The sequence below is a fragment of the Anguilla rostrata genome, chromosome 18, assembly GCF_018555375.3.
Source record: "Anguilla rostrata isolate EN2019 chromosome 18, ASM1855537v3, whole genome shotgun sequence".
NCBI classification, from domain to species: domain Eukaryota; kingdom Metazoa; phylum Chordata; class Actinopteri; order Anguilliformes; family Anguillidae; genus Anguilla; species Anguilla rostrata.
Window position 1 is genome coordinate 17,722,620 of NC_057950.1, and position 24,020 is coordinate 17,746,639.

Here is a 24,020-nt window from a genome sequence, read left to right on the forward strand (position 1 = left end):
ACGTAAAGTGACAATGGCGTCGTGTTTGACGGGATTGATAGTTTTAACAGGACGATTGTGGGGCAGCGTAGAAGGACTGAAAGACTTTGTGCACCATTGAGCACAGTATGAACGGTTTTCTAACCGGGAAGCTAACATAGAAACAGCAGCAATGTCGGCTCCTCATGTCTGCAAACACAAATGTTTCTGTGAAGCACTGACACGTGTGCCGTGAACGCAGAACGTGCTGTGAAATGGCCCCCTCTTTTTGAACGAAATGCCCCCTCACTGATGGAGGCGCGTGTCTGCTGTCCCCTGTTCTTCCTGACGGAAGAGGCTGCAGCGCTGGGCAGGGTAGCCGTGAGAAGGGTGAGCGTGTTTGGCTCTGAGAGGGAGGTTTCCCAGCAGGGTGGGTAACAGCGATCACGTTCCTGCCTGTCCCGCTGTTCGGCCAGGCCCCACCCGCAGCATGGCTCCCCTGTAGGCTAACCCAAGTGCACACTCATTTGGCAACTACAGCTCTAATAAAACAGCTAAACATTGAGCCCTGCTGGCTCTCTCTGGCTGCCCTACCCTTTCTCCCTCTCTCTTTCATTCTCTCTTAGTCCCCCCCCTCTCTCTTTCCCTCTTTTTTCCTTTCTCCATATTTTCCTGTCATCTTTCTCCATTCTACCTCCCCCTTTCTGTCTCTCTCTCTGCGCTTGTATTTGTCCCTCCCTCTATGCCTCCTCTTTCTCAGTCTTTCCCCCCATTTCAGTCTCTTAATATTCCCTCTCTATGTCTATCTCCTTAATTTTCTTATGGAAGCAGTGTAAAGAAAAAGGAGTAAAAACTTGTGAAAGTTTTATACATGATTCTTCCAAGATGACCAGCTGGAAGAAGTCTGGAATGAATTTACTTGTTACCCAATTCCAGATAGAATTAAGAGTGTGATACACCAGAAATCTAAGGAGCTTTACTGTCATCTTTGGACAGAAAAACATGATATTTTCTATACTTGTACAGAATCCTCCAATGGGGAGACAGATTATCATTTCATTACGAACAAGCGGTACTGGGTATAGCTCTGTTCTGAATAGCTTTAAAGGTTACTGTTCAATTATACAGCATTTGTATGCAGTCACCCACTCAAAGTACATTCATAATAAATGATACATAGTAAAAATGTAACAATTAGCATATATATAGACTTTCACTCTGCATGGGGACTAAGATTGTGGGATCACCACCTGCTTTAGCTGCTAGATACTGTCTCTGGCAGTGACAAGACAAGTGCTTGGACTCACCAGCTCAGATTAATCACCTGTAATTATGAAATGCCATAATTATTCCATACAGCTATTATTAAGACATGGCTCTTGTTGATTACACATTAATAGGACATTGTGCTAATCGCTTTGGAGACTGATGGATCATGACTGCCATGGAAGAGAATATCAGACCATTTCTGTGAGTTCTTCAGTCTCCTGTAGTCAAATTGGAATAACAGAGTAGATGATCTGGTATCACACCCAAACCTTCAGGTGCATCTGGCAACTATGGCTGACTACCCATAGTCACCCGTAATATCACCCAGAGAGGGAGGGTTCCGTTCTGCAGGCTTGTACATGTCGTACTGCGTGCCAGCAACCTCCTCTGCCCAGTCTCCCTGCACCAGCTGGGCAGTGAGTGTGTACTCCTCTGGGGAACGGAGCATTCAAAAAGCAGTGGCTGTTGGAGAAGGCTTGGGAGGGGATTGCTTTCCTGTCTGTCCTTGTCAAGCATTCACAGAGGTTACACCGCTGAGGCTGGCCGTGGAATTAACGGCAAAAATCAATGCTTAAAATTAGCTAAACAAATTCTTTGAACAGTCAGAAGGAGCAATCCTGCAGGTCAGCCGTGGTCTTGGTCAGGGTATTGCAGGTATCTGTCAGACCAATAGGGGGCAGCGAAGACCTCAATCTCCTCTTGGCTCCAGGGGTGAAACGAACTGCAGTCAGTTTCTCCAGCCCTCATGAAAGGAGGCAACTATTACCTTTAGCTTGGCACAGCAGGGTTGTCTGGACTTCTAATGTGGTTGATAAGGAAACTGCACTTTAATGGATCTGTTCTGGCATTTTGGAGGGGGAGACTTTAATACCAAACAGAGGTGTGCATTTAAAAGGGCCCTGAGTAAACATGGCATCAAAATGAGACTTAAGGTCACCCCCCCTCCCCCTTTCTGCTATTAAAAGGGTCCAGCAAGTCAGGGGCAATCAGTTACGTCAATGTCCATTTTGAAGCCTTGGGTTTGCAATTTATAAATTGATTGATTTTTTGACCTACCTGTGTTGTGGATCAGTCCAGCCAGTTTCACCCAAAATAAATTAAGTGATTAAATGGCACTATTTTACGATTCAGATGCATTGCGTGAACACAATGCTTGCAAAAACTTAGTTAAACTAACCTGGAAATCTCTTCACAACTTTATCTTTTAAAAAGATATGTTCAGTCTGAAAATATATGACATGGAAATCCAAACTTTGTTACCATGCTGGCACTAGTAGAGGCCAGTTATGCCGTACGTCTTCACGTAGTCTGCTCTCCTGCGGGTTCCCCCTCCTCTGTATAATGTGAGCAATCCCGTGTGTCCGACTTGCCAACGATGCGCGCCCTGTGCAATGATCTATAGCGGCGCAGAACCAGGGTGTTAAATAACCTTCTCGTTACGCCGCTCCAGACGCTCGCTGAAGTGACTTTTTCTCCCACTGCTACTGTTCCCACGGTGACACATTAGCGACGTACGAGAGATAAAACTCCTGCTACCGCTGCTTATTACGCGTACTTCGTCTGGCGACAGGCTTCGCGCGACCTGCCGGAGAGGTTATCTCAGTTCAGCTTTACATTTCATTTATTTCCCGCCGGCCCACCGTATAATAATGGCGCCGCTCGGTATGACATTTTCATTGTTTGTTTCTTCCCGCTTTCCTTTCCTCGCGCGCCCGACTTCATTAGGGTTTCATCGACTATCTCCCCCCGGGAATTCCTCCCCTTATCGGCCGCTCGCAATTTAATTTCGGCGAACATGCCAATGGTCTTCCGTTAGCGGGAGGAGATAAGAGCAGCGGAAGCCGTTACGCTCCCATTCTGTCCGCCCCTGGCTCGTGTGCAGTTCCCCTACCCTGCATATAGGTGGTATGTAAGCAAGGTCCTTGGTGAGGACTAAAACAGGATGTACTGTAGCTTCCTAATGTTGCCTGCCTTGGCTTCCTAGTGTTACTGTGTGAACTCCAAGGCTGAGGTTAGACAAGGTTAATTGATTTTTGCTAAGTACGAACGGCATATGCACAGGTGCCTCTTTCTGCACAGTCATTAAATGCCCTCACTGCGCCACTTTGAGTTTGTTTTAGAAACCGCATCCACGCATCAAAAGCTTATTGTGTCGTTACACCTGGACACCATACATCTTTGTAATTCAAAAAGATCAAAGAATCTTGAAGGAAAAGTAGACTGGACAATTTTGTGGATAAAAATGAGCGGTGGAGAGAGTGCTGTTTGTGGAGCCCATTACTAATGGCATGAATAGGTTCCTGTTTCACAGCTGGGACATCGACATCCTTAAATAATACTTCATGATTCTCCAGTGGTGGCAGTCTACTCATTGTGTGAACTGCTGGATAGGGGCTAAAGGTTAGGGACTGAAAGTGTGAAAAGTACAAATGGGTCTATGCACACCTTAGCCTAACTAAGAGGAGCCAGTTCATGTCTTTGGGAGAAACAATATCTTCAGCAGTTTAGTTTCAGACTATGCTCTTGAAGGGGACTCAAAAACTTTCCTTTTAAGAATTGCTAACCTAACCAGAGACATATTGACAGAGATGATCACGAGGACAGATGATCTGTTCGGCTCATAACGATTACTACTTTGATAAACCGATGTCAATGGGGCTCTCTCCTGGATAAATAAAAGGCAAATAAATGTAAATGTTCACAGAGTAAATCGTACTTGGAGGTTTAACTAATTCTGTATGCATACCGGCGCTGCCTCTAGGGTTTTAGGGCCCCTGAGCAAGAATGTTGTTTGCTCCAAAGTGTTCCAAAAGAAAATAGATTCAATAATTTTGTGGCTCATGGATGGTTGTGGCCCTAAATGACTACATAAGAGTGTTTATGCCAATGGCCAGCTCTGATGTTTACTTTCAAATGTAGAGCTGGGCTAACATCCAATTTACAAAAACAGTCATGGGGAGTAGCTCCACATCCTAAGTGACACTACTTGACCCTGGTACAACCTGCTGTGGAGTGTGCATGTATGTGCCAGGAATCTGATTTTACAGTTTTATGAGGGAGTGAAGTTAAAATGGCTGCCTAAGGTGGTGTCACTGTGCTGTCCTGTCTGACTGGTATGCACATAAGCATGCAGAGAGGCATAGAAACATTACACTCAAATCAGAGTTCATCAGCAAGCGATGTTATTTCCTAAGGGTGCTGGTTCTTTGGACACAATTTCATCGCTGGTTCTACTGCCGATACTTCTGATGAGAAAAGTCGATCTAAAAATAAAATAATGTAACAATATGAGAAATGGTGCACATGAATGTCACATTTAGGTGTCATATCTCGTACACAGTCTGTGGTCTGTAGTTCTCATTACATCGTTTGTGAGAGGAAGAAGGTAATCATTGTTTGTGTAGACTCCCATGTTAAAACCTTGGCTGTTCTGTTTTGAGGTCGGGGCTGGTCTCCCCTCGCCCCCCCCCTCCCCCGGCTTTTACCCACTAAAGCCCTGAATCCCTTTCCAGAGCCCACACACAGGATACTCCGCCTTTTGTTGCAATCCACCACAATGCAGAAGATGAAAAATTGATATCATGTGATCACCTGCTGATTCTCATACGGTATCCCTGAGCCTGTCAGCACTGACCTGCTGTTGAACTGCCCTTAAACACAGCAGCCACACATGGGAAAGGTCAGAAGGAATGGCGGTAGAAGACTTGTACTTTTTACCCGGCCATTTTAACCCCCGCTGCTGCGCACAGATGAGATGGAATAAACAGTCATGCGAGCAGCGGGGGCGTTCTAATACTTTCTGAATCTCAGCTACCTGGAGTGCAAGATTTTTATTCTAAACACAAATAACAGACCCCCCCCCCAAAAAAAAAATAAAATAAAAATAAGCCGTAAAAAAAAAAAAAAAAAAAAAAAATCATTCAGTGATGATAATTATAAAGCATTCTCTTTAAAACATTTCAGTGCAAATCATTACATTACATTACAGGCATTTAGCAGACGCTCTTATCCAGAGCGACGTACAACAAGTGCATCAGTTCAAATCATTTTCTTTCCTTGCAGATGCATTGGTGCAGGTGGCGTGAGCCTAGGCTGCTCTTTCCCATTCTAGTCATGCGTTTTTCTGCTTTCTCTCCACTGGATGCTGCGTTCCTTTCCCTGGCTGTTGGTTTGCATTATTAAACGTGTGACACATTGAGGCCAGAATAAATAGATATTCTTAAATGAATATGACACTGAAAAAAAGTGGCAAAAAGCAAGGGGAGTAGTAGTTGTAAAATATTCTTAGGTCTTTTGCCTGGTTTTAGCGGTGAGGGAAAGTGAGGTTTTCCCTGACAGCATAACCAACGCGAGGTGTGTACCTCAAACTCACTCTATTTTTGTTGCTCAAAATGAAGTGCTAATTACTCGTAATGCAGGGAAATGTGACTAATTCAAACACTGAATGTGAATGTGAATGTGCTCTGATTGTAATTTTTCTCCCCTTAAAGGTCATAATGTGGCAATGCGGTGGTGTTTGAATGCTTAACAGTAGGGCTTGGTATTGGCAGTGATCTCCTGATTTGATATGAGTTTGATTCACTAGGTTTCAATTCAATTTCAATTCCATATTGATTCTGTTGAATTTCAATTTGGAATACTTCAGTTATAATATCACTTAGAAATGATAGAGAATTAATGCTGAATAATGAACTGAATGAACTGCACAGGCTGAATTCTAAATTAAATCAAATAATAGTGGAAATCACACATCTGCTGAAAAAATGCACTCTGATCGATCTCAGGATTTTAAGAATGGATATTGGTTTTTCCAAACAGAAATCACAATGAACTGGAAAAGTGGGACAGCACAGAACAATGGAAAACTGGTGGCCTTGTAGTTGTCAGGTTATGGCCAATCAAAACGTTTGCCTGGGATGTGCTGGTCATCACTGTCAGAATTGTATAAATGAAAAATGAAAAATGCGAGTGATAGAAAAAACCTTTGGTCATTCACCAAGGCATTCACATAATGATTTTAGGGGGAAAATGTTTCTAAGTGTGATGAGTGATTTGATTAATTCCTTCTTTTTAATAGAAAACTATATGAATAAATGTGCATGAGTTGCATAGAAAATAATCTAAATAAGGAAATGGGGAAAAGACTTAAGATAAATATAGATTAATCACAAGGAGACTTAATTACATGGATTTGATTGTACATGTAGATTATTGTAAGTATGCTGATCTGTGTTGAGAGTGAGAGAGAGTAATTCCTTTGGGATGGCTCAGTGAATGGTTTATGTGCGGTTTAGTCTAAAACAGCAGTGGTGTGTCAATATTTATTTTTTAGGAATCAATGTATCCAAATGAGGGAGAACTACGTATCTTTGTATCATTGTAGTCACAGAGGAAACCTGAACTTGGTTTCCATCAAATCCAACCTGCTCCAGACTGTGCAATAGCTGCAGAATCAGAGCTGATGTGTATGCCAATACTGTTTATTTTTCCAAGCTGTCTGTTTGAAATAGAAAATAAAAATTTTAAAATTTGACACATCAGAATTGGAGCACATCAAATTATACTGATCCTCTTCAACATGTTTCCGATTGTGACTGTACTTACAGGTAGCAGGGTCATCACTTCAGAAAACACAAAGACAGTGTTATCCCAGCTGGCATATATTTTCTGAATGGAAAAACAGAAAGTCCTTTGTTATATACGTACTCACCAACGCATGGATGCGTGCTGTTTTGTAATGTTGCCCACTCTTTGATGACACACATACTTCTCTGCACTGCTGTGTTCTGTCATTACCTAGATTACCTGTGCCTTCTTTCTCAATGAAAAACAGCATTAATTCAAGGACAATGAAGCTATATAATCTAGTACAGTTTAGTACAGTACAGGTGCTAATCTATTTACCAAGCAAGTGTTTAGGTTGTTAAAGTATATGTGGATATAATGACACAGAAATAAAAAGAAAGTCAATTGACTCTCTGAAATAGCATCTCTCACAGTCGCTGACATTCGCACTTTCTAGCTTTAAAGGCTGTATACAACGCTAGCTGACAAGCGCAGGCCAAGGAGGAAATAAATCTTCGTTTTAGTTTAATAGTGCAGAGACGGGCCACTAAGAGCCGGATCACAGACCTGATTTCTCCTGGCAGGACAGCGGACTACCAGAATTACATCCTTACTTTTCCATCTTTTGGGGGAGATGAATAAGTAGAGCAGGGCATCGGCCAGGGCAGGAGGGGGTCCCGCTAGCGGGGGGTTCCCCCCTGCATTATGCAGCAGGGGTCTACCTGTGCCAGATGCTTTCTTTAGGTGCAACGGTGGTGTAACTGAGCTGATAGCTTTTTGGCATTCCACAATGAAAATCAAAGAAAAGAGATAAAAATGTCTCTAATGAAATGGTAACATTTTAGTATGCTTTGGATAGTGTTAAAATAACTCCATCTGTTTTCTTACACCTGGTTTTTATGCATTAGTTCGACCTTTAGGTAGCATACATGCACGACTAATTTTCATGCTGTTCAGTGTGTTTTATGTTTTCATTTCAACTTCCCAAACATGGCTCTTCATGATTTTATTTGTATATGTGTATCAAATTTTTGCTATGCCCCCTCAAATTGTCACGATTCACTTTCAATTATTATTTTATACACCCTGAGGAAAAATACTACAGTTTTTTCAAGATAATATTTCTCATTTTATTTCCTACTCTTTTTTTATGTCTTCTTTATTTACCCAGGTGAGTCCCATTAAGATGTCTATCGCTTTTACAAGGGAGCCCTGGCCAGGAGAAGCAACAAGCAGATATTACAACATAAATCTATGTTGCTCAGGGGGTTTAGCCAATCAAACAAGCGCTCTGTTCAAAATACTAAATACAATAATTTAACTAGACAAAAACATACAAGGCAAAACACACTTTTCAGACATTATGTTAGTTTGTAAAATGCTTGCTGCTTAATGTCTTGCTAAAATCTGACCTGCGGTTCAGTGTAGTACTGTAGCTTTCAACAATTGACAGCCATATACAGTATATCCACTTCCTTTTATGGACAGCCATTCTACTGCGCCTCCATCTTGTATACACTCAGCATATGCATTTACCAGTGATATGAAGTTGTGTTTTATGGTTTCATATTATCATTTATCCTTTTTAGAGAAGAAAGGTGCTAGAAATTTGTCACGTTACAAGTAGACACACAATGTGATACCTTTGTTTAGCAGGAAACCCTGTATGCAGTTGTATGCTGTATGTCACCTAATGGGGTATGATATATTCAAAAATGTCTATTGCACTATAGCTCATAATTAACAATAATGACCAAGGAGAGGAGGAGGTGGTAGAGACAATCTCAAAGAAAAATGGACCAAAAAATAGAAGTGGCAGATATTAGTAGCAGTGTGATATTAACCTCCTGACCACACGCACATAACTGACCATGTGTATAAAATTAAAGGACAAAGACTGAGTCAATGACCTTGAGTTAAATAAAAATAACAAAGCAATGCATGCCTATACATTTAGTCCATCATTAAGAAAAATAAAGTTGTACTCAAACACAACTTGAGAAAAGATAAAATAATATAAAGTTCAGGCTGCAAGTATTTGGACAGCGACGGAATGTTTGATAGTGACAGCGACAAAACATACTGTACCCTGAATAAAAAGCCCCCCCCCAAAAAAAAAATAAAAAAAAATAAAATAAAGGCCTGCTGCTGAGTGTTTCGTGGTCTACAGCAGTAGAAGTCAGCACTAAGAATTTAAGACACAGACCGAAATTAATCCAGATTCTGAGTCGTGACAAACTGCCCCAATTAAAGCATCTACAAAAAGTAACACTGGGAGTGGTCCAACGAGGAATATATGCACACATATTTTTAAAACTTTAGGTGACTTGGAGATCTTTAGATGATCTACAAAACGGTTTCATACTTCAGTGACTAATTGCTGCAAGTAAATCTGTTTGAGGATTGGTTTTTTAAAACGATCTGTAAACAATTTAAATTCTTCAATAAATTAATGTAAATGCTAGTGCACACAAATGAACCCCCCAGAAAAGACTTGTGGATATGTAGTCTTAATATTTGTAGCTCTGTGCTGCAATGCAGTTGAAGTTTATATATTTTCAACAATTGCTAGTTACTTAATAAACAACACTCACAAAAGCCAATTACTTATTTCTGCCATTATTGTGAATCTAGCCCTTAGACATTACTGACACCATAGTGTGTCCGTCTGTGAGGGAAGTACTTGTTAAAACTGGGAGATGGAGAGTCTCCGTAAGTTTAATATGGGTACGCATATGTAAAACCACGTATGTTATACAAGAACAAATCCATTTGGTCTGCTTTCCGGCGTTGAAGCGAGACGACAGTCTATTCAAAAGTCATTAAGGTACTGCTGCAGCGAGTCTCAATCGACTTTATTTTGCGCCTTTTTTTCAACCGTATCTGGAACATTTTCACCGTGAGTTAGTCAATAGACTACTTCATCACTGAAAGGGGGGGTGGGGGGGGACTCGATAATGCACAGCATGCTTTCAGACACGCTGCATGTGCATACAATCGCCGATTTATCATTTTAAACATAATTTAATCAGGATATTTAATCTGTCCGGAATACATTTACAGTTACCTTCGGCGCGGCGTGTGTGATACCCGTCACTGTCCCACTGCTAATACATCCGGAAAACATACATAATCTGCACATGCGTTCATATCAATGAAGCAATACAGCGAGAAAGATAACCTGATAAAAGATAACGACATATAGAATATCAATGCATCAGTCCTGATTAGCTCATTGAAAAGTTTTATCAGCTGGCGCAGGCACAACTCTTCACATCGGAGACAACATCTTCATGCTTCATGCGCCGCAGCGATCTTGGAAGTGGAAATTCCTCAAGGTCCGCGCACGACACAGGTAGAAAAAGAGAAGACTGCGATTCACTGGTAGCCTACTCAGGGACAGAAGTGTGGCTCGAGCCGCCGCGCGACTGACCAGGGGTGTATATAAGGCATCTCCTGCAAAATGCTGTACAACAGTGCACTTCTTCCTGCCTCGAAGGTTGGTGCGGGCAAGTGGGGCAATGCGAAGCGCGTTTATTGCTGCTCTTGTTCTCAAGACATTATTGAGTTTTTTTTAAACCATGGATCGTGGGCAGTGTTTTGAGACTTGGACCCTCCTTTTTTAAACTGATGAAAATAACGGGATTGATTATTATTGACAAATAAGGGTTTTTCCCAAAGGGAACGCTTATAAATGAATAGAATTTGAAGTTTTTGAATTAAATGGACGATGCGAAGTGCCACATTATTTTCCATATCAGTGTATCTGGTATTTGTTGCAAATTTTTTAACTATTAATGGTATATGTTTTGGTATAGTGATATTACACTAAAATGTGAGAGTGATGTAACATCCGATCGTTTCTATTTAATAATTACAGAACCTACTATTTAAGACCTGATACGGTTTTTTTCTTCCTGAGAAATACATGCTTTTCAACTTCTTGTATCCCAATCGCGCTCAAGGAATGGATACGAATAGTCCTTCAGTGAATGGTGTCGCCTATACCGAAGCTGCGGAGATACTGAAACCAGACCCAGATCCCTTCTCTGGTCCGCTCCAATCCGTCGCGCCGTGGAACTTCAAAATCTTGGCTGCTTTGATGTTCATAATAACATCTTTGTCTCTGTCTGAGAACTTCACTGTTATGCTCGTTACGTTTAGGTTCAAACAACTGAGACAGCCCCTGAACTACATAATTGTTAACCTGTCTCTTGCTGACTTTCTTATGTCGCTAATCGGGGGCACGATAAGTTTTTTGACTAATGCTAAAGGCTACTTCTTCTTGGGAGCTTGGGCGTGCGTATTGGAAGGATTCGCTGTGACTTTTTTCGGTAAGTCTAAAAAGTTGACAGCTGGAAAACAATTTCGTCACTTTCAAGACAAATATGTCAGTTGTTCTCCCAGTGTACCTTAAAATCTAAACATGATATTAGATACAGGATGTGATATGTTACGGATTTCATTAGGTTGGCTAATATTCCATTCCATATTATAATGATATTTAGCAGACACAGATCTTACATTGCTTACATGCAATCCATTTAGACTGTGGGAGCCCTTGAAGGTACTGTAGGGGGTCCCTGGCCAGACTTGACATGCAATGACTGTATGCATTTGTGAAAATATTTAAATACAAAACCTTGGAGGAAAAAAACAAAACCATTTTTAACCCCTGGATGCCTTTGAGCCTGGGAGGGGGTCCCTGGATCAGAAAAGTTTGAAAACACCTGATTTTGACAACTAGATATTTACTGAAGGATCATCAGGTTAGGTACCTTGCTCAAGAGTGCAACAGCTGTGCCACTCCTGGGAATCAAATCACCAACAAGTAAATGCACATTTCTGTAAAATACAAGAAGGGGTTTATGGAATAAAAACAAGGCACAAAATTAAGAATCACTTGAGCACTTATTTATTGTTAAAAATGGGTGATGCTCAGAATGGGTCAGCGTAGTGTCTGACAGGATATTCAGAAGTCTTTGTACTTGATTCTGAAAGTTGTACCCTGAGAAGAGCCTTCAAATTCTGCTGCTCCGCTAGAGGTCTGCAGTAGCAATGTAAGATAATGGTTAGAGGAAAGGGGCTTGCAATTCCACGGTTGTAGGTTTGATTCCCATTATGTTGTTAAGCATGCTGTTACCTAACTCAAATTGATTCAGTTAAACATTCAGCTGTATAACAGATTGTATATAAAGAATGAATGTTTCCCTGACTGCCTGCTGAATGTCTACACTGTAAAGGTTAAAGCCATAGAATATTTTGTTATATTCACCTGAACTCGCTGACACAGAGGTCATTAACAAGCCACTGAAGAGCAGCTGTTGCCATAATCAAAGTATATCATAGTTGATTCATCTGGAATGCTAACACGGGGACATGTTTAACATTGCAAGAGCTAAAAAAAAGACTCATATCCATTATCAAAACAGTGACACATACATATCATCCTTGGTAAGTGATGCTGAAGGAGATGGTGCAGTTTGAATATATATGGAGTATTGGAGTATTGGAGATGGAGTAATTTGAATTAAATAGCTATGGGGTGTAGTGGAGTTCAGGTTTGGAGCTGATCACCCCTGTGGTTTAGCGCTGTGTTTAATAGAGTGCCCCAGTTGTAGGGGGCTGCTGTGTGCCTGGATCTGAGAGTGGGGTGAAATTTACCGATGTCCTGTCCTGGTAGGAATTGTCGGCCTGTGGTCGCTCGCTGTCCTGGCCTTCGAGCGCTTCTTCGTGATCTGCCGTCCGCTAGGGAACATCCGTCTGCGAGGGAAGCACGCCGTGCTGGGGCTGCTGTTTGTCTGGACCTTCTCCTTCATCTGGACTATCCCCCCGGTGCTGGGCTGGAGCAGCTACACCACCAGCAAGATTGGCACCACCTGTGAACCCAACTGGTGAGGTCGCCGTTCTGCCCCACACACGCAGTCGCCGTGCACACGTGCATGCACAAACACACGCACGCACACGCACTGTGACACACACACTGCATACATGGAGACACGTGTACACACACAAATGCATTTTAAATTCAGTCAGACCTACTGATGCTCATATAGACAGTCACACTTTAGCTCTTTGTACTTGGAAGGGAGAGTTAGCATGCTGTCTGCATCACAGGGACAGTTGGCTGCAAGCCCTAATCGCTCTGAATGAGTTTTTCCGTACTCTCTCTGCTCAGCGCTCTGCTATGTGGCTTAAGGCAGGTTCAGCATGTGAGCCTTGCCTTTGATATTTAGCTGTAAATGAAGCGCAACCATTGCATGCCCCCTCGTAGTTTCTAGGTCAGGAATAGAACCACAGCAATCATGACTGCATTTCAATTTTCATTTGCTGAATTATCTTATAAAAGGATTAATTAGGCGACAAGGTGGGGGTGGCGATGATCTTGCAGATGAATCCTTTGAGGGTCTGGTAATCCGTACAGCGGGGCAATGTGTGTGTTGCACATGGGGAGGAAACTCCTTCTGCATGATTCACCTGAAGGTGAGTTTGGAACCATGAGTTAGCACGTAAACACCCGCTACGGAATGCAACATCACAACTGACGAAGAGGCCAGAATTCCATGCCAGTTGCTCACGTGCCTGGAGACGTTGGGCTTCTCTTGTTATGCAGAGTGGCCAGCTAGTGGCGCGGTTGTAAATTCACTACTCAGCTACGCGGTCACTCAGTGTTTTCACATCCCGGCTGCGCACTCAGAATCACTGGTGTGAGCGGTTTGGCTTGCTGGTGTTCAGAGACTGTCACTTACTGTGATCCATTATGTGTGAGCACGTGTGCGCCTTTGTGCGGGGAAGGAGGTGTTGGAGGAGACCTGATTAATTCACCTCGGCCTTGTTTTTGGACTGTTAGGAGCGACAGGCTGATGGAGAGAGGTCGTGTCAGCAGGAGAATATTGGAGTCTTCACTTTTCTTCACTGGGGATTACTCTCCTCTGACAGACTATCGATCCGACAGCAAGCGGCCTGATTACACTCAGGACATCATCAGCTGTGTCCCACAAACTCAGTCCTGGGGGGTTCCCACTATTTTTCTAACAGACAATCGCTTAATCAACGGCAAAGGCTGTTGAAAACGTGTGCGATTTCTCCCAGAATTTTAACAAACAGAATGCAGGGAGAACACGTTTTAGCAAAATGCAAATTTGCTTTGTCGTTGAACTCGGTCATCTTCCATGGATGGTTTACTTTCAGTGACCAGGTGTCTGCACTTTCAGCACATTTGTGCTCCGCTGATTTCACCTGCCGGTCCCTTAATTAGCTTTGAATTACCTCCGAGTTTTGAATGTGCCTCGTATCATAGGGTCAGGGTCGGCTCGCTGAACACTGCCTGTGTGGCGGACGCACCGAGATTGACAATGGAACTGGATATGACAGCGTGTTTGAAATAGGGCGACTAACCTTCAGCAAGCACCACAGCAGATGGGTTTGTGAATGTCAGATAAAAGGTGAACCCTGTGCTTCCCCTTTTCGGGCAGGTACTCGGAAGATCCCTCTGACCACGGCTTCATCATCACCTTCTTCTGCACCTGCTTCATCCTGCCGCTCACCGTCATCATCATCTCCTACAGCAAGCTGATGAGGAAACTGAGGAAGGTTGGTGGGGGGGAGGGGGGAGGGGTTATGATGGCAGTGTTATTAAGTGCTCTGAACTGCCGCTCCGGACTCGTTAGGCTTGCTGCCCCCCCCCCCCCCCTCCCCTCCCCCCCAGTCCGCCCTCGTGCCTGCACTCCCTCCCTTCCCCTGTACCCTTGTCGGCATCGAGCAGGAACAAATAAAGATTAATGGGAGTGAAGAGGAGGCTGAGGCCAGGCTGGTAGAACCATGGTAACGATTGGGACAGGCTGAGTAATTATACACCAGTCAAACCCGGGGTGGGAGGAAGCAGGAGGCTTCATTGAGCTGAGCCAAAAAGACAAAGATCAGTAGTGCAGATAACCCCCCTCCTCATTGTCCTCTCACAGTCTCCTTTTCAGGCAGTAATGTCCAGTAGAGCGGGTCCTTCTCTTCATTGCCAAAACTGTATAGCGAGCTACAAGCTCCTTGACCTAGATGTTCAATTACGCCGTTTTAAGCCATAATTAAAATATAGCCCTACAATCCACCTTCTCTCTCTCTCTCTCTCTCTCTCTCTCTCTCTATATATATATATATATATATATACAGTAAAATTGAATGCTGTAATCACTCAATTACAAAATAAAAAATTACTTAAATTATTTTTTTCCTCTATCTTTTAACTTAACAACAGTTTAGCACAGATTAAAGGGGTAGTTCTCCTAAAAATGAAATAAAGCTACTGTATGTTTCCACTTACCTGCAGTGGTATCTATCCATCCAGATAGTTTCACAGAGTCCTGTTGAGGTTCGTTGTATCAGGGTGAGCTGCAGCGGAAATCTACAAAACTCGTCAAATCTCTGCAAAACTATCTGGACGGATAGATAGCACTAAGGTTAAGGGGAAACAACTTTATTTAATTTTGGGTGAACTCCCCCTATAATTTGATGGTTGACTCAAATTGTCCAAGGCAAATGGGTTCCTCGAACCATGTGAGTGGGCTGAACCTTTCCAGTGTACATGTGATGGTACAGGATTTGCTTGTCTGTTATAATGGCAAGAATTTCCACTGCTTGTGAAAAAGTGTGGAAATTGCTTTGGAGACTGAACCTTGTAAAAAAAAATAAAAATAAATAAAAAATTCTTATTTCCGTGCATTCTTTATTTTAAAAATCTTTACTTTCTCACTTTTGAAGGTTTCCAATGTACACGGCAGGCTAGGTAATGCCAGGAAACCGGATCGTCAGGTGACGCGCATGGTCGTGGTCATGATCGTGGCCTTCATGGTGGGCTGGACGCCATATGCGGTCTTCTCCATTACTGTCACGGCCTGCCCCAGCATCCACCTGGACCCCCGCCTGGCCGCGATCCCCGCCTTCTTCTCCAAAACCGCCGCCGTCTACAACCCGGTCATCTACGTCTTCATGAACAAACAGGTAACCGCAGTGAGTTTGGAGGGGCTCCAGCTTACAAAAGTGGTGTAATGAAATAAGATTTATCTCATAATTTCTCTCACTTTTGTCATACATTTTGGTATGTGATTAATTCTGTGTGACTAGCTACCATTTGGGATTTAGTCGTTTCCTGTGCTTATATTTCTTCCCTAGCACTTTCCTAATTGTCCGCACCTCTTGCAGTCAAACTGAGGCATCAGCTCTCCTCTTCTAGGTTGTGTGTCCTCACAGTACCGAAGGTATTCGCCCCGATGTTTCCTTTTTGCAGCTTGTAGCACTTTGCATTTTTTGTATCGGTCCAGTTTGTTGGTGAGCTCAGATATATTTTACTATTTTGTTCTCCTTGCATTTCATTTTTTGACTATTTGAGTGTGAGTACATGCGTGTGATTTAGCTAGTTAAGGCACACTGGCCAGTCTGTGTTCTCTTCTAGCTAGTGCTAGAGTTCTGTATTCTAGCTAGCACGTCTTCTTCAGCGCCCCAAATGTGTGCTATCCGAATCCGTTAGCACAGGGCAAGTTATTGAGGGAGAGGCGTCCCAAAAGGCTTCTCTTAAAGATCCTGTGTGTCAACATGGAGAAATAATGTCATCTCGAAACTGACTTTACTTAGCGGGAAGGATACATTAATGACCCCTCAGAACTACCACACAGCCCTGCCCTTTGTGTTGCTCATCACATTTATCTTCACGAACAAACAATGTAATCCCACGACTGCTATGGATTGATCTGGTCCCTGACATCTTTACCAGTGAAAAAAGGTTATCTCAGAATTCCTATTGCTTGTGACCTTGCTACTGAAGTATTGAGTATGGGACAGGGAGAATCCTTCTGCTTCTGTCACCCCCGATTCCAAGGTCTCTAGGGATTCCGCCCATTGTTGTGAATCATTCAGAGAATCTGATTTATCCCCTTGCTGTAAGTAAAGGGAATCTTTATCTACGTATCAATTAAACCTCCAAAATGAGTTTTTCAAGGCTCTTGTTAGTGTGTGACATGAGCAGTGTTTTCTCTGACTCGCTGCCAATTTCCCCTGAGAAGCATAAACATTGCTTGAAAGGCTGTTACCAATGACATGGCAGGCATTTGTGAGTAAGTGGTACACGTGGGAAAGGATACAATGTGCGTCTGAATACCCGGGCCACAAGAGGATTCTTAATTGTTTAGTAGAAGACACCTTATGAATCCTCAGTATAGTGTGTTTTAATTAGCCATTTGCCTGAAGTAAGATGTTCAAAACAACTGGCAAACATGAATGGTTCTAGTCTTTTGGTTTCTGGGTGTCTGTATTGATAAAATGTTTTACATTTTTTAAGAACTCAACAAGATTTTATGCTTGTCAAGTTTATTATCACCATTTTTTAACCAGAAACAGGTAAGTGGTTGAACTTCGCATGTGAATTAAAAAATAGACAGATAATCGTATCACAGTTGTTGTTTCCTTGTCCAGCTCCTGTGGAAGACCTGCTTATTGCTTTTTGATGAACATGTCCTTTGCATTCCAGCCAGGTTCCGCTCGGCTTACAGGCACATGGGCATTACAGACAGAGGTTTATTTTTTGCGCCAACTGTGTTTAAATAATTAAAAGTGTGGTTGAATATGTAGACTATAAAATACACAGTGCCATAGACTGAACATGCCTGTTTCAAAACATACACCGGGTGCCTGACTGAAGCTTATTCTCAAGTAGGAAGACTACATTAGGGGACGATTTTCAGAAGGCTTTTGTGTTTCAGTGGCCAGTGCAGGAGGGCTATGCAAACAGCTCACCACGGTGTGTACATGGCAATCTAGCCTTAGCTTTGGCCATTCAATTTAAATTTGCAGAACTTACCCACAGTTAGCGAGAGATGCCTTACAGCTGCCCAATGGCTGTCGTGCCTTAAAGACTGCAAAGAGCTTCTTCTTTTTTTTTACGGGAACTGCATAAATGCTGAAATATACGGATGTGTAATGCTGCAATGTTAGATTTTATTTTTTATTTTTGGCAGGAAGAAAAATAAATTTGTCTACAATGAATCAGAATCCCCAATTGGATATAAGCATTCATTTACAGATTCAATGTATTGCTATAGGGGACACCATGACAATTTAAGCTCTGCGGACTTGAGGTAGATGGGCTTGATTCTGGCTCAAGTCACCCTTTATGACACCCTTTATAATTTTCACCCGCAGATTGCAATATCTTGTCAAAATGTATTTCACAAAAATGTGTCACAAATGAAACTGCAATGACTACAGACCTCTCACACAACCAATTTTTTCCCCTCTAATATGGCATCTCCCCTGAGCCGGTGGCAGGCTCCAGAAAGAATCTTCCGTGATCACGACCCCCCTTTAGATCACTACGGAGACAATGAGATGATTGAACGATATAGATTTCCACTGCATGAAATATGACGTCTATGCAACCTTGAAAGAAATCCTCTAATGGGAGCATGGCCTTATACCAGTCTTACAAAAAGTAGTACATAAGCGTTCATTTTTTTTTAAGTATAGGCTATATATTTTCTTATATTTTAAGTATTTTATAAAACTAATTTGGCCTATTTTACATATACCTGAAGTATTTCCTGGAATAATTGTACCATTTATTCTAACAGCTGCATCCTAAAGTGTTGGCATATGTTTTAATTATTTTAAAAACATTTACTTCAGTAAATGAAAGTGAACTTTTAAGTAACCAACAGTCTCTGGTATTTAGTTCAGAAAAAGTGTACTTTAGGCATATTTTTCTACACTTTTTTCTAAGCTTTCTCTGGGTTATCCGACCCAGTCGCGTAAGCAATTGAAAATACTGATTTCATTCACTTTCCTCAGCCCCAACACAGGCGTCAAGTGAAAATTCTATACACTATTTAGACTCTCAAAAGTGCTTGACAAAACTGTCTGAACTTTGAACTTAGACCCCCCATGTTTGAGTACTTAAGCTGTTGACCATGCAGTGTGCTCCTGTATTCTACTGTTTTACAACATTCACCCTGTAAAACATTTAAAAAAATAATTAAAAAAATAAAACATCTAACATGGCAGCATTGCAGTTCTGGAGAAAAACTCCAGTCATTTCCCTTAAAGACCTGAATCACTGGAGCATCAATCGAAGAAACTGCACAATATCAAACTGTGCTGTGAGTAAACTCCAGAGAAGTTAAATTGGTTTAAAATGCCCTTTTACTATTAATTAAATTACATTTGGCTCAAATGAAATCTTTATGCGGCAACAGTCATATTAATCAAAATAATGAATGGATTTTTTGGATCACTATTTGAAATGTTCGCGTGCGTTTGTGTGTGTATGAGTGAGGGCTATATTTAGTTTGAGTACCTCAGCAAGGGTGTGCCCTTTCAGGGATTTAAAACTGGGCTTTTAATTGTGATGTCATAGGATCAGTTCACAGGTGGGATGCTTACACTGTTCCCTGGAGCAAAGTACTTAACCTGACTTACTGAAGTAAAAATGTAGCAGTATAAATGGAGTGTATGTAAAAGAATGTAAGCGGTATATGTCAGTGGTTAAGTGATCTGTGAAAGTCATATTTTAATTTCCATACATGTAGATGAGTGAATTTAGAGATACAGGAGCAGAAGGAAGCTGTTGACTGAAGTGAGTTTTGTCTGATCTCAGAGATGGATGTTGAAGTGATTGGGGACTGCGTGCGAGCACTGGCTGATCCACTTTGATCCTGGCTCATTAACTGGGTTAGAGCTTTGTGACTTTCTTTGCTCTGGATTAAAGCAGAAGTTACATTTATGCATGGGAGTAAAGATGCTACCATGTTTTTTTTTTGGTAACATGGGAAAATGCCCAGTATATTCAAGAAATCCCAGTAAAATGCTAAACTTTCAGTGAGTTTAATTTGGGTCAGTTTTTGGAGTAAGACCCTGGAAACACCAGGACTGAAATGCAGGATTGTGTGACAGTGTCTTGAGTTTGCATGTGCACAAGTCTGTGTCCTGTTTGCATGTGCACGTGCATATCTCATGTTTTCATGTGTGTCACATGAATGTATGCAGGTGATTTTACACAAGATTTCCGCTTTTGCCCTTTGTTTGAGAAAGAGCTTGCTCAACTTTTATGAAAATGTATTGGACAATCTCTGGGTATGAATTTTTCAAAAAACTTTATCTAAACTACGTGTGTGAGGTACACCAAGTCAACACTGTTACTGATATGCAATAAAGGTTGTAAACTGTTGTTAAATAGTATTTTGTTAATATTTAGGATTATGCTAATACTTAAGTGTCCCTCAATGCACTCCGTATGCTGTATATGCTAATTTGAGAAAATCAGAATTCATGATTTTTTCAGTGTTTAGTTTTCAATTAGCTCTCTAAAGCAATTTCTTTTTTAGGATTAAGCGGAAAATGTATTCAAATCTCATTAAAATTTTTTGATTAAATTACGGCTCTACCCTGATGTAACATGAGTCATCAGATTGTTTGTTTTATCATTTTTTTTACTTTCTGAAAATATGTGTAAGTCATAGGGTTGACACTCAAGTAACAGGACTGACAGCAGCACTGATCATTTAAGTTCAAGTTAATGGTGCCGTAACACTGTATAGTTTACAATCACATTTAGCATGAGCCAAAACCTTCCCTTACTCTCTCCCTTAGCAATACCACACAATGTGATGTGGCCAAAGCAGCAGGACTTTAATACTTTACGATTCATAATTTGGAATGAATCATTCATATGTCTGCTGCTTTTATTCAGAGTAATAGATCTCACCGATTAAGCCATATTCATGTTGCACTCATTCAGCATGAACATGAACGTTTAAAATCCTACATTAGCACAAATGACACACATCCTCCATGTTGTTTTTGTCATGAATAATCGTCAGGGGTCTGTTAGAAGCATGTTCGTATGTGGCATGTCTGCCATGTTTTTCTTTGACTTTCACAGAGTAATAAACGCTTTGAAGGCACAATATCTCAGAGCCAAATGTGATTGGAATTATCCTCAGTGTTCTTGAAATGTTTTCCCGAAAATTTGATATACCCACAACATAATTTAATATAGCTTAATTAAATTAATTTAATTTAATGTAAGGCTAAATATATTTGTGAGAGAACAGGGTGTTTCAGTTCCTGGCTTGTGTGTTCTAGGGGAGAGAGGGAAGAGAGGATAATGCAGGTTTACAGCCGTACCAGTTTTGTGCTGGATTGGCACAGAATGGATTTACACATTATTAACAGCACACTTTGGGCTGGCTAACCCCTTAGACTACACCGAAAACCCATTTTTGTAAGAATCCCCCCGTCTTAAATAAAACCCATTATCTCCAAAATTATATACACTACAGATATGGATCAAAGCATGAAATAAAGAGCACGTTTGTACAAAAACGACCAAATCCCTGATCCTATGGGAGTCTCACTCCATAAACATACAGGACATATTTATCCTGAAAACAACAAAGAAATGCAAAAAAAAATAATATTTTCTTTATTCTGTAGGGATTATATGTACTTCTGATTCTGGACAAAACCAGATTTCTTTTTCCAATCCCCAGGATGTATACAACACCAGGATAAAAGTTTGGAGTGGGATTGAACAAAGCAGTTCAATGGGGGCAAAAGTCATAGTGGGTAGATCACAGAGAGGGTCAGTTTTCTCAGGTAGTAGCTTGCTTTTTGGTAATTTACTTTGCACTGGAATGTCTAATTGAGATTTGTTCACTGTTCATAAGGTAAAACTATTTCACTTTTCACTTTTGAAATTCTATTTACGTACATAGAAATGTTTGTTTTCATATTCTCAAAACTATTTCAGCTCAATGCATATAATGCAGAATGAATAATGACTTTTGCTAGCCTGTATACAAAGAGATGGTTGATAGCTTAGGGCTCATGTGGGGGATTTTAGTGATTTTCACTGTAGTATTACCAGTTGTTTGACTTGTTGCGGCCTGTTATTGGATTATGAAATACCGTAATCATAAAATACCATAATCATCTACCTGGGGTATCTATTTCAGTCCTCCTTTGGGGAAGGGGACTGCCTTGTTATTTATTTTGTTATTGATAGTGGTTTTTACCAATTGAGACAGAATTTTTTGCATCAAAGTGTGAAGAGTCTAAGCTTTACAGAGGTGTAGGCATTACAGCAGTGCACCTTGAATCAGTGACCGATAAAATAAATAAATTAAGTGAATATTTTTAGATGCTGGTACCTAATTGGGCTATAAGAGATTCATGTGGAAAAAATAATCATTTTTAAGCTTTTAGTTATTTTACCCTAATAAATAAATGCCGGATGTAGACACAGTATAATTAACCTAGTTTCTCTTTCCTGTGTTCTGTATATAAAAGAATACCTTTGCTGCAGAACATTTGAATTAATGCATTTTCTTATTACCAAGCATTTATGGACCAGACAGTATTTTAAACCCATAGTTGATGCTCTGGCACAAACAGGCTTAAATATAGTTGTGCACTTCTGTGCAGACTTATTTAATGAAATGTTCGCATTTAAAAATTCTAATAAAAAGGCAAACCGTTTCCCCATTTTTCTGAGAACTGCACAGGGATTGACTCCTGGTGGGAGAAGGGGTGGGTGAAGGCAACTGATGCTGAGACTCGCTAACCTTGTGACCTCTGACCTCTTCCCAGTTCAGGAAATGTCTGATCCAGCTGTTCAGCTGCAGCAGCAGCGCCCCCCTGGACTCCACCGTGAACCAGACGTCGGAGCGGCCGGGCGCGACCGGCGAGAGCAACACGGGCGAGATGTCGACCATCTCCGCCCGGATCCCTGCGGCCGCGGGCGGGGCACAGAATCAGGATGACGAGACGAGCGAGGGCAGCACCTTCGCTGAACTGCCCATCCCTGAGAACAAAGTCTGCCCCATGTAGGACAGTGCCTCTTCTCTAGAACCCCTACTACTGCACAGAGTCACAGACAGGAGACACCCACTCACAGACAGGAGACACACACTCTCAGACATGAGACACACACTCTCAAACAGGGAGACATGCACTCACAGACATGGAGATACATACAGACACCGACACACACTCACAGACATGGAGGTATGCACTCACAGACGTGGAGATACATACAGACAGAGTCACACACTCACAGACATGGAGACACACAGACACGGAGACACAAGCTCACTGAAACACATACACATACACACACACACACACACACACACACACACACACTGGAACTTTACTACCTCCCTGCCTCATTGAAATGGACACTTCTGTGTTCCCTTTTGACAGTGAGCTAACACTTGGAATCTATATAGATCAGATTTAAGTCACGACTCAAGAGAGGGAAATTGTGTGCTTCTTATGACAATAGTAAAGCACAACAGCAGCTCTGGAATAATACATGTCCACTTGAAGAACATTATTATGATTCAGATTCATATTTTCTAGTTTACTCATTAGCTAGTTGAAACATATTATAATTTAATGTATATTTAAACCTCTGTAATATAAGCTGAAAACTGCCACTGGCACTCCCACAAAATGTATAAATTAGCATTACAAAAGAAATGAAATGTATATTCTTCAACTTCAACTCATGATCTCTCTGATTGCTTATTGTAATGGAACACTTGTCCCTAATGGGAGGGTCAAATTTGTGAATGCACAGTGCTCAATTTCACATTTCCTTCTCTCTGATGCCACTGTGATGGCTGAGGAATGTTTCTCTCTGTTGAGTCAGGAGACAGCCTCATTTGGTGTAACTGGCTCCTGTAGGATTGGGTTGGTTTGGGTGGGGTATGGTTGGAGAATGCTACACCCAGGGCAAATCACAGCTGTATTTAGGTGTGTCCATGGGGTGGGGGTTGCAGTGCACAACACCAGGATGAAAGATGATGATTGTTTTATAATTCCATGGCATCGACTGTATTTTTGAATCCTTCCCTCCATGCTTTTTCACTGATAACGTAAGTGTTGGAGACTGACTCTTTGTTCCAGTGAATTAGTTAAGTGTTCCAGGAGGCTGTTCTTTCTGCTGAACAGAGAGTGGACAGAGGAAAGACCCGAATATCTGCCTGAGAAATTCAGTTCTTCAGACAGTTGAGATATGAGTAAACAATGAAAAAAACAGCAATATATGAACAGAATAACACTGTGGATCTATTCCAGCTCACTTAATGTAGCACTAATGTAGTATTTTTGTGATCCATCGTATAATGATTTATATGCTCTTTTTCTATGCAGTAGGGGAATGCTTTTAGTCATGGGGTACAGAG

The 24,020-nt window shown here is 41.5% G+C and overlaps 1 protein-coding gene across 1 annotated transcript; it reads left to right on the forward strand.

The window, feature by feature from the left end:
• The first annotated feature begins 10,625 nt into the window (after positions 1–10,625).
• On the forward strand, positions 10,626–23,338 carry valopa (vertebrate ancient long opsin a). The gene is made up of 5 exons (XM_064317534.1): positions 10,626–11,126; positions 12,476–12,686; positions 14,268–14,385; positions 15,544–15,783; positions 22,420–23,338. Exons 1-5 carry the CDS (start codon positions 10,721–10,723, stop codon positions 22,657–22,659), a joined length of 1,215 nt encoding a protein of 404 aa, XP_064173604.1. The 5' UTR covers positions 10,626–10,720; the 3' UTR covers positions 22,660–23,338.
• The last annotated feature ends 682 nt before the right edge of the window (positions 23,339–24,020 follow it).